Source organism: Sinohyriopsis cumingii, chromosome 4 (assembly GCF_028554795.1).
Source record: "Sinohyriopsis cumingii isolate HCF-2022 chromosome 4, ASM2855479v2, whole genome shotgun sequence".
NCBI lineage: Eukaryota > Metazoa > Mollusca > Bivalvia > Unionida > Unionidae > Sinohyriopsis > Sinohyriopsis cumingii.
In genome coordinates, this window is record NC_142964.1 from 62,486,746 (window position 1) to 62,498,084 (window position 11,339).

General features: G+C 33.9%; 1 protein-coding gene across 1 annotated transcript; it reads left to right on the forward strand.

Annotated features, from left to right (window-relative positions):
• The first annotated feature begins 613 nt into the window (after positions 1–613).
• Positions 614–10,876, forward strand: LOC149801300 (uncharacterized). Its single transcript, XM_089955352.1, has 5 exons — positions 614–776; positions 2,467–2,558; positions 3,146–3,336; positions 7,600–7,723; positions 10,117–10,876. The coding sequence occupies exons 1-5, from the start codon at positions 680–682 to the stop codon at positions 10,225–10,227; spliced, it is 615 nt and encodes a 204-aa protein (XP_089811478.1). The 5' UTR covers positions 614–679; the 3' UTR covers positions 10,228–10,876.
• The last annotated feature ends 463 nt before the right edge of the window (positions 10,877–11,339 follow it).

Here is an 11,339-nt window from a genome sequence, read left to right on the forward strand (position 1 = left end):
CTATACGACTTGGTTGTCTCCCGTAAAGCTTGACCGGATAAAGTCTCGTGACTCATAATACATTTTCAACTTTAAGGAATGATGTACGCGAGAAATGATTGTTAGCATCAAGGGTCTTCTATAATACTCTCCTATCCCCCCCCCCCCCACAAGTTTATCTGCATATGTAAAAGCAACTATTGACTTTACCTTACGATCCAGAATTCTCAACCAACCTAAAATGCAAATATCCTGAAATAACGTGATATGTTCATACCGAAGACACATTAGTTATGATTAGTTTAACTGATAAAGTTGAACAGAATAGTAATTAAACGAAGTGACAGAATCGGGTAATGCCTGGAATAGGTCGTTGTTACCTAAAACTTCCATGAATACTATCCGAGAAAATCTAATCGTATCATAAATATTTAACGGTTTGGATATCTGCATGTCAAAGCTTTAGATTTATTAGGTTGTATAAATGATCCGAGAAGCTAACTATTCATATTTTCTGAATGTGATGACTGGACTAATCGAATTATATATTAAAAACTCTCGCTAAAGCCTCTTCCTTCAGTTTTGGGCGTACACAATCCATGGGGGTGGTATTGGTCCTTGCATCGATATAAATGATGGCGTGTTGTTAGAAGTTGCACATAGACCGTATGTGTATGTTGTAGACATATACTGTGTCAAGATGGCGTATGAAGTAATTAAGACTGTGCTATTGACAGCTGTGGTATCGTTGCAGAGAGTTGATGCGGCTCCTACAATAGATTGTACGAAGGAAATAGGTAAGACCAATCTTCTTGATCTGACCTATTTCAGCACTACATAACAATGTTGGTTTTGTTGTGGGTTTCAGTTAGACTATTACTGAAACGTAATGTTGTATATTACTGGCAGAAACAAATCATGCATTATATTGAATTGTATACTCTCTTTATATTAACCATTTCAAATAAAATATACTTCATAAATCCAAATTTCCATTTAACAAAGGGTAAATGCTATTTTCTTTATGCATTTCATATATATATATATATATATATATATATATATATATATATATATATATATATATATATATATATATATATATATATATATGAATTGACTAAGAGTCAGAATGTTTATTTTTGGCTAGTATAAAGAGCATGAAAACTAATTCGATTCAATGGTGTAATTGTATGAAATTTGTTTTATAAATTAACGTTTGCGTAAAAGAGGGAAACGTATACTTGCTACAGTTAGCAATATGGAATAGCACAAATGTAAATTCATCAACAAAGTACTCAGCAAGCAAATAAGTAAAATACATAATCTGGATGCAAACGACAAAATGGCAAGTGCTTTGAAAGCTTCAAGGTAGTATAAAAGAGATTTTTCTGATGATAAGAATACAATACAAATCAGATGCGAGAGTCCTAGTCTAACATCATGACAATATTAAGGAGTTTCGATGCTACTCACTTATGCATGGGATTTCTTTAAAGGGGATCACAAATACAAACAGGTATTAATATGTATGCAGAACTATATAAAATATCTCATCTACGTGAGCCCCATAAATCATGAAACGTTTTCTTGGAGAAATGTTTGCGAAGATAAATGTACCGTTTATTAAGGCGAGATTGGAAAGTGTAATTTAAAAGCAGAGGCACCATTCTGAGGAAAAGGATGGAAATAAAGTGTAAATCTACTAGAAAATGTTAAAAATTATATTCTAGTCGGATAACGTCCATAAGTCTTAATACGGTTGGGTTAGATCGAGGATTTATAATCTAGTCGTACAAACTTCTAATAAGTGTTATCAATGTTGTGTTATCTCGATAATTTATAATCTAGTGGGACAACTTCGTTTTTACAGTAAAAAGTCTTCACAACTTAAATTAATCGAGAGGCTGTAATGGATTTAATAATTAGCACAAATCTGTATTGTGTAATAATACTAATATAAAATTATGTTCATTAACATGGTCAGAAAGCTTTGGATTGCTCAGAGTAAATGAATGTTTAATGCAAACCCGATGTTATTAAATAGTAAAGAGTGTGTATTCTTCCTAAAGTCCCTCTAAATGGAACTACAGTCATTCAAAAAATGTAATAATTAAACTAGAATTGCCTGAAAAATATTTATCGTCATTAGCAAACTAGGTTGAATGTGTAGGTGTTATAATTCTTTGCGGCCTGTATGAGAAGTTTGGCTACTAATATAAAATGTTAGGATTTGCACAAACGATAAGGAAACAGTCTACACACCAGAATCTAAATAGTTTGTTCTCAAAAATTTTGATTTCGCATAGATAATAATCTACTCATAATGTATATTGGTACACAAATTTAATACTACTGAATGACTCAACGCAGTCCAACATTTTGTAAAGTATTATATTTTTCTTCCTAGAGACTAGCAAATTCAGAAAAAATATAAAATATATGTTTTTTGTTTCACATTACATCAAACTGCATTTCTACTTTCAGTTAAAGCTGTATGCAGTTTAAAACCCAATCTTCCAGAATACTCCTATATTAGGTTTACGTTCAATGGAACCGTGCGTTTTCAGCAAAGAGTGGTTAGTATGGAAGTGGTAGTAGTGGTGTTGGTTGTAATGGTAAACCTGGTGTTGAAATTAGTAGCAGTGGTAGTAGCAGCAGCAATAGTTGTAGCACTATCAGTGCTGGTAATAAGTGAGATGGTGGATCGTTATTCATCAGAATTTTCTGAATCTAGATGATCAAGTATAAATTGGAAATAAAGTATTAGTAATCAAGATCGCCTCTAAGTGCAGCCCATCCACGCACACAGATGCATACATATATACATAATATGGCAAAGATCCAGTGTCTTAACAAAATTATGTTTGTCCCTTTTTCAATTGGGAGTTTAACTCACTGAAGAAGTAATCACCTCCCATTGCGTCGAAGTATATGAACTAAAATCGGGCATTGTTTGATTTAATGAATCGTATTACGCCCACATCTGTGCTGTCCTATTATATAATTTTCTCTTTAATGATGTTATTAACTTTATGTCAGCTTCCAAATGTGTTTCTCCAATCTAACCAAGAATTGCTTTGGCTCTTCTATACATTATCCTATTGCATCTATCTGTAATCAGGTTATTTTATTGTATGCCATTTTTTAAAATTTTATTTATTAGAGCCAAGATTGCAGAAGATTGGGGAAGCTAGTTATTGAGTATGACATCAAGGGACTCTTTGTGTTTGAAGGAGGTCCGTATCACGGTATACATATACATGAAATAAATGACACAAGTAACGGATGTGAATCGATGGGTCTCCATTTTAACCCTCTCAATACACTACATGGTGCTGCAAGAGATACACACGAGTAAGTAACGCACAAAATGTCTGAGAGCACATCGCATACATTCGACAGTGCACAAGAATGTACGTGTTCATCCATAATGTAGATAAAGGATGAGCGAATAAAATATCAGCTTAAACGTTTACGATAACGTATGATTACTACACGAACCTGCTCAACCAGACGTGGGTTAGTGCGTCTTATGTTGACGATAACATTTACATATATAACCACATTGAAGTTTATTTTAATTTGTGTGTTCCATGCGATGAGTTCATTTATCTTCATTGAGTATAGGTTAAGCTGTGCAAGTTGTGAATCTCAATATTAAATCTTGCAAAATCAGCGCATACCGAAATCATTCTATGCGCCCTTCTATTTTGCCAAACAAGATGTAAATATACATAGAGCTTAGCGGATGTGCATTCTCACAATATAGGATATGTGGTGATAATTATTTGATACATTCTTCATAAAGTGAAGCAACAAAGTACGAAGATAAATCCTTCGAAAACGAATGCCAACATGTAGATACAAAGCTAAGCTCTTTTACTCTTGTAAAATATATATAAAGGTAAGGATAAAGTGCAACAAATACAAAACGCTTTTACTTACATGCCGCGATTTGCAATATAAACCGTATTCCCGCGAGAAGTCTTTTCTGTGCTAGTACAACATCATTCAGTTCCCTAATTGAGTTCACATCTTAAAACATTATCTCACAGGGTGGAAGTCGATACAGTCAACAACTGTCAGTGGTAAAACAGTACTAGGAAAGGAATGTAATCAACTTTAATTATATATTTCAAGCATATGTGTTACGTGGAATAGGGAAATTATTGCAAAGAAACAAAGTCGTTTCATACCAATATTATTCAAATGTAAAAACAAATTTCAATAAATCCGTCAATACATGAACCGCTTCGGTGGCCTAGTACTTAGAGCATCCGCCTCGGATGCGGGAAGTCCTGGACTCAATCCCTGGCAGAGTCATACCAAAGAGTTATAAAAATGGTACTAGCAGGTTAGTGTTAGGACTGGTAGGCCCGGTGTCAGGATAATGTGACTGGATGGGACATCATCATACATGTCTGCGGCATGATGCCCCAGTGGTAGGCAACACTATAAACTGCCACATTGCAGACATCGTAGCGATATGACTGAAAACTTGTTAAAGCTACGTTAAAAGTCCAAATCACACACACACATACACACACACACCGTCGATCCAGAATTTACCACACTTGTCAAGGCTTAGTTTGTACAAACATTGGGCAAATCCTGATTTATTTTAGATAAAGTTCAAAACCTGGACATATGAATGTTTTATGAAAAACGAATGTTTCTCCGCAATATAGCAGGATCTGTTTCAGGATCATGTTGTATATTGAAGGTGGTGGTGTGATACATATGTAAATTATATGTTCCAATGAGATAATATAAACTTCTAATCGACTTTTATTTGGAATAATGTAGATGATACAATAATTGATTTTTTTATATTAATATTCTTATGAGTTGTTCCTAAAAGACCTTGACATATTGTTATGGTCTTAAACTAAGTAAAATAAAAACGTGAAAGACAACATATTTTTTAAAATTTAACTATCATTTATTTACCTAGAATACAAAGTGAAAAATCTAAAATAACTTACAGTATGGTGAATGAAATCCGAAATATATATAAAATTTATATCGCAAGTCCAAAAGTATCGATTATTCCAAACACGTTTATCTGGTGGTCCGAATGCTAATGTGCCAATAGTCTGGAATAGTTTCACGTGCTAACAGTCTTGATGTAGCAGAATGAATTCTCTGTAACTCCAGTAAAATTATATCCACAAGTATATGATCACTTTGTCAATCCGTTGAATAATTTAAATAAATATATTAAATCCTGTCAAAAATAATTAAACACAAATAAATGACTTCATTAAGACTGATCTTAAAGTTAGTGATAACTAATTATCGGGTGAACATCTCTTATATAAAACACAATGATAACATTGAGAACGAGAACGAGAGTCGAATACTCATGCATATATCATTTTAACTGTCAACATGGTCAAGTCCTTTAGCAGCTGACCAATCCGAAATTAGGACACAGGATTTCCTAGGGGAAAACACATGACTTGAACTCCAATTCGTTAACTAAATTGTTTATACAGCTTCCAAAAGGCCTCAATACCATGTTCACTCAGTCTATGACCTCATCCTAAATACAAATCCACTATTTGAAGGTACGTAATTTGTTTACAAATTACCTAATCGTAAAGTAGAACCTCACAATCATGGATACAATAAGCTATTTTATATAATATTTACAAGATGACCCTTACAACCAATAATCCGGCGAACTAACAAACATAATATGGATATACGTAATAATATTAGATCCCACCCTTTAGTAGAACGCTAACTATTTTAGGATTCGCACAGTATGACATGGCGGCACACCACAACACGTAAATCTGCTGATGAATGTTTATTTGAGGGACCCGCAATTTAAAAAAATTGCTGTCGAGTACAAAGAGATAAATCGATTGGGATTTATATATATATATATATATCTATATATATATATCTATATCTATATATATATATATATATATATATATATATATATATATATATATATATATATATGTGTGTGTGTGTGTGTGTGTGTGTGTGTGTGTGTGTACATATATTTCGATACATGACGCGCGATACGACAAATATCGATATGCATCTCGTCTTTATAAAATTGAAATATGACAATGAACGTTGAGTGCATATTTGGTAATGTTGATATCAGAGCTTATTGGTAAATTGTTAAATTATTTGTCAGCGACAATATAAAATATAAGCCTTCTTTAGATAGGAACACTCATAAATAATGTTTCTCTCTTAAACCAAAAATTGTTTTGGATCCATTTTTTTAATTTTTTTATATTTTTTTATTGAGATTAATGTCGCAGTATTCTACCTTGATCACACAAAAATGACCAGCTTACTCAGATCAATAATTCAAGTTTTGTGAGGTTAGTCATCTACGTTGTTTTCTGTGATTATACTTTAGTGGTCTTCGTCATGAGAATACTCAAAATCCATCAATGAAAGTCATTTGAGAGCCAAAAATATTTACAAGAAACTCCCAGGCCCACCCACCGGTGGGAAATAAATTGCCGGTTTCTTGTACTGAGTTTAATATGCAATTACAACACAGTAATGAGATCTAGTATGTGGGACTATTTTTCGTACACTGCTAACATACACATTTGTCTGCTGATGTGGTCAGTGTAGGAATATAATATAAATTTGTATAGTGAATAGCCAGATAACAGAAACAATTACTTGACGACGATGGTACTGACTGTAATTAAAGGTAGGTTTTGTCTTGCCTGCCCAGCCTAGAAGAAAAATAATTTTCACTTTTCCTACGGTGTTGCCATTCTGGATGCAGGCGTTAACATTAACATTCGTCATGTAGCTCAGTTGCTAGCACTGTTGTAAGTACAGTAATGTCGGTTGTTTTGGTAATGGGATTTTCCAGTGGACTACTCACCATGGAATAAAATAGAAGACAATGTTCTTATCTTATCATAGTCCAGTGATTGCGTTAACCTTTTGCACATGACTAAGTTTACCACATAATACCAGAAAAGGCTTCGCATTACGCGAAATGCTTCTTAAATACTGAAAATAAGTATTGGTGATATTTAGATGTATTAAGGCAATAAAGACACTGCTAGAACACCCAGCATAATTTATCATAATTGGTTATGTTCTGCAGAAGTTTACCTGGAATTATGTTATCAACCCTTCCCCAAACCGTACGACGGTTTAATGAATTGTTTTGCTTTCTTCAACGAGTAGAATTCAAAAGTTAAGTATAGACAAATGTTTTCCAAACCAATATTTTGATATTAAGGGGATTTTCCTTACACATATATAAACAAGAACGCAAGTATTTGCATAACCTCTACATTCTAGGGCGGATTACTATCGAGTTACTGGATTTTAGTGAATACAATGTCATCTCCATTCAAATCAGTCAAAATACCAGTTCGTTATATTGTCAATTCTTATTTTGGTGTCAAATCATGAATGTGCTAGATCATGCCGTGTTACGCTTGTTCGTCCGTTTGTTAGTACGTACACCTGTTATGTTGATTTTCGTTTACTCAGTTTCGTTCCATAGACACATATTAAGGGTTCTATTTTTTCAGATGGGTGGCTTAGGTGTTAGCGTCCAATGGGACCAAAAAAGGTAATTTCTGCGTAATGTAATAAACATTTTTTCAGGATGCGCCACCTTGGTGACTTGGGAAACTTGCAGGCCAGCGAAATCGGAACTGTTAAAAACACACGCCAGGAACATTTAGCAAATTTAGTAGGCCCTAACTCAATCATCGGCAAGGGTCTGGCGGTAAGATTTTTATTTATTTATTTATTTATTTATTTTGAATTTTAAATTTGTACTTATATGCTCGCGATTGAAAGTGACACTATATTACTGCGAATGAATGATTGGAAAGCAGATATCAGAAAAGAAATATTTTTTGTTAAATATGCCTAGACATTCTTGCACGACAAAATAGCTCCATTGCCACCTAACTGCTGAATTTTCAGTTGAGGTGGTTCCATTCGACGTGAGACCAGACGAGTATATGCTTATTCGCACCATCGGATCGGCCCAGTTTAGATACCATGGTGTTATTCTTCGGCATGACTCTTTACAGTACTTTCCTCTGCATGCTGCCTTCAAAGTGTTGCTTTGTCTTATCTAACATGCACCCCCAGACACGCACACACCATATTTAAAAGTTGGTTTCATTCATTTGAACAACTATAATAATAGTACTGTCTTATTGGATAAATTCGTCATTTCAACTAGCAAAATGCATATATCTTTACAGTCCTCATGCATCGTCAGGCTTATTTACTTCATCAACAACGTCACTTGGTTCTAGACGCAAAGTATTTTTTCTTTTATAGAACTAGAAATAATTCTAGCCCAATCATTCGAAGACATTTACCTGACATAACGTGTTCTTGTTCTTTTTATTTTAATATTTTGTTTTTTATTGTTGGTTTTATTTTGTCTTGTCCATGGTAGTGTTTAGCAAATGTCAGCTATTTTTGATGCATGTGAAATTGTAACTAATGTACTGAACCTTTGTAACAAAAATAAAACAAATACAGACAAGATATAATGAACTAAATAAGTTTAGTGCATATAAAAACTTAGAAGTCGCCCCTCGAGCCAAACGTATAGTGGTAATGAACTGAAATTATACTCGCTCACTTCTCACACGGCTTGCTCTCGAGATCTAGCTCTGCATTTTGCGATTTTCTTGATGTCAGAAGTCCGATGATCACTTGATCCAAACAACATATGCAGGGAAAAGTCGATTGATAATCGATTGCTTTCCAAAATTTGAAAATAAGGATCCACATATTGCCTTCTCAAAACTATGTTCGAATCGATAATTTAAGGAAACAAAAAACAGTTTATCACATCGATTTCAGGCAGGTAATTCCCGAAAGAAGATCGCTTAATTATTCAAGAATAAATTGATCACTCTCGGCTGCGTTTTAACACATTACATCTTCTACACATCTGACGCGCTTTGACCTTCCACCTTCATGTAACTGTAGAAATATCAAACACCGGCTGATGTAATTATGTATGTATACGAGACTTAACGGTTCATCAGCACGATACCCACCATATGGGGATGACAAGAAAATACGGAATAGGTTAGACATTAAATAATATCCACCGTTAATTAAGGATGGAGAGTTACTTCGTTTTGGTAAATGCTTCGTTTTCCGGGGTGGGTGGTGGGGGATAATCTGCCCGCCATCTTTGATACAGGTAGAAATTAACACTTTTAAGTTGAGTATGGGAGATTATACATTACAAGTACATATACTTATTTGATACTATCCGCCATTGTACGTATTACTGACCGTCGTACCGTAACAGACTCCAACGCTAAAATGTCGCTGGCAAAGTAGGCATGAGGGTACAATCACAACTGGTACATCACGGACAGTAAATGATAACCAACTAGTAGAGATCATTACCATCCGTTCATGATAAATAGGGGCGTTATTGTCAATGTCGATGATATTTCTCTTTATCTCAATGCGCGATCTCTTGGTGTCACGAGAGAGGCTGCTTGAACGATATTACTTTTTATAACGATATAGGCAGTTAATGCATCATTTTTGCATAGCCGTTTTAATTTCTTAAGACACTGTCTATCGCAGACTGATTCAAAATCATTTTGTTACAAGTATATTTTACTACACATCAGGGTTATATGCTGGCACTTATTAAAGTGCGTGAAATTACCGCTATTCCATCACTTCTAGGAAGGTTACCTTCCAAACTTGTCAATAGAAAATCAAGTTGCGTCATTGCTAAATATTTCATAATTACGCCATTGCTCCAGGCTTTTCGAATCCTAAAAACAACTTATGTCATCATGTGTATATTATATTGTAATCATTTATATACTATGTTTTTATCATTTCTCTCATTTGATCTGCGTTATTCTAGCTTCTACCCATCCCCCTCCTTTTATGGCATACATAGACACGATTCTTACCTGTATATTAAAGGACAAGCTAATGCGTATTCGATGTATTTTTAAAGTATTCTCGTCGTTAGCAGGTAAATATTAAAACTTTGTGACTCGCTTCTATGCCTTCTACATCCAGAATTACTAAACTTATAAATTATTCAACACGCTTCAAAACCTTCATATTAAATGAGTACACGCGTGATCTAATGCATCTATCACATTTCAGATCACCGCATACGAAGATGACCTTGGACTAACTGACAATCCCAAAAGTCAAGAGGACGGAAGCTCCGGTACCCTTGTGGCGTGTTGTGTAATTGAACAATCCCAGAAATAAAAGCCATTATTATAGAAACTTTTGTAATCTCTTAGCAGTTAGGAAAAGACCGAATGTCAAATTTGTCTGCGTGTCTGAATGCAAAATAAAGGTTTCAGATGACTTTGTATCTCCCAAAATATCGTTTTGATGGCCGTTTAAAGTATCTTCTAAATGCATTGCATTAAACATCATTTTACGTGTACAAGCAACTTTTTCGAACTTGAAACAAATACATAAATGAATGTTGTCCCTTTTCAATACCTTTGTTCCAGACCTACGTCTAACGCCTTCCAATTTTACTTCTGAAATCGGTCAATTGTTTTCTTTACCTCCTAATACCTGTAATTGATAATTTCCAACATTTGTTAGTTGTTCAATGTCATCAGTATCTTGAAAAAAATTGTCTCTGTAGTTCATGTTCTTGTCGTTCCTCGTGTGACGAATATGAAATAGTTTTTACCCTTGATAAATAACTGTTCATGTATAAAGAATTCCAAATCTTGATAAATAATTGCTCATTTATAAAGAATTCAAATTTCAATCAGAAATATTACTATATTAATTGTTTTCCTTTTTGATATTTTTTTTTCTGGCACATGAATTGGCGTTTACACTACTTAAACCTTATCTGTACCTTATAAATAAAGGATTAATAAACATCCAATTATATTGCGTTCTTGAATTTTTCTAATAGTAAAAGTAATTCTCACACATGGTTGTATAAAATAGCTATTGACAATGGTAATGAAATAATAAAAAAAAGATTTGTTTGTTTTATTGGATTTATTTTCCTCCACAAACATCTTTGAGTCTCAGTGCAACATTCCCTCCTAATATCGATAAAATTGTACTCCGCAAATAAATCTAATAGTGCAGGTATCTAATACAAATCAACGATGAAATTAAAATTACGCCCAATAAAGACATAGTCGTGAATTATTTCAATAAACACATCCCTCTGAGGGAAGAGTTGGATTATCTAACTTCAGACGGAAATATTGAATAGTGTAAATATCAACGTTTGATTTATTGATATATCAGGTGTTACTTTCTTTGTCACACAGTCACAGTTTGTTGCATGAGCAGTGAATTGAAAGTTATTATTCAAAAGCAAGGACATCTTCTACTCC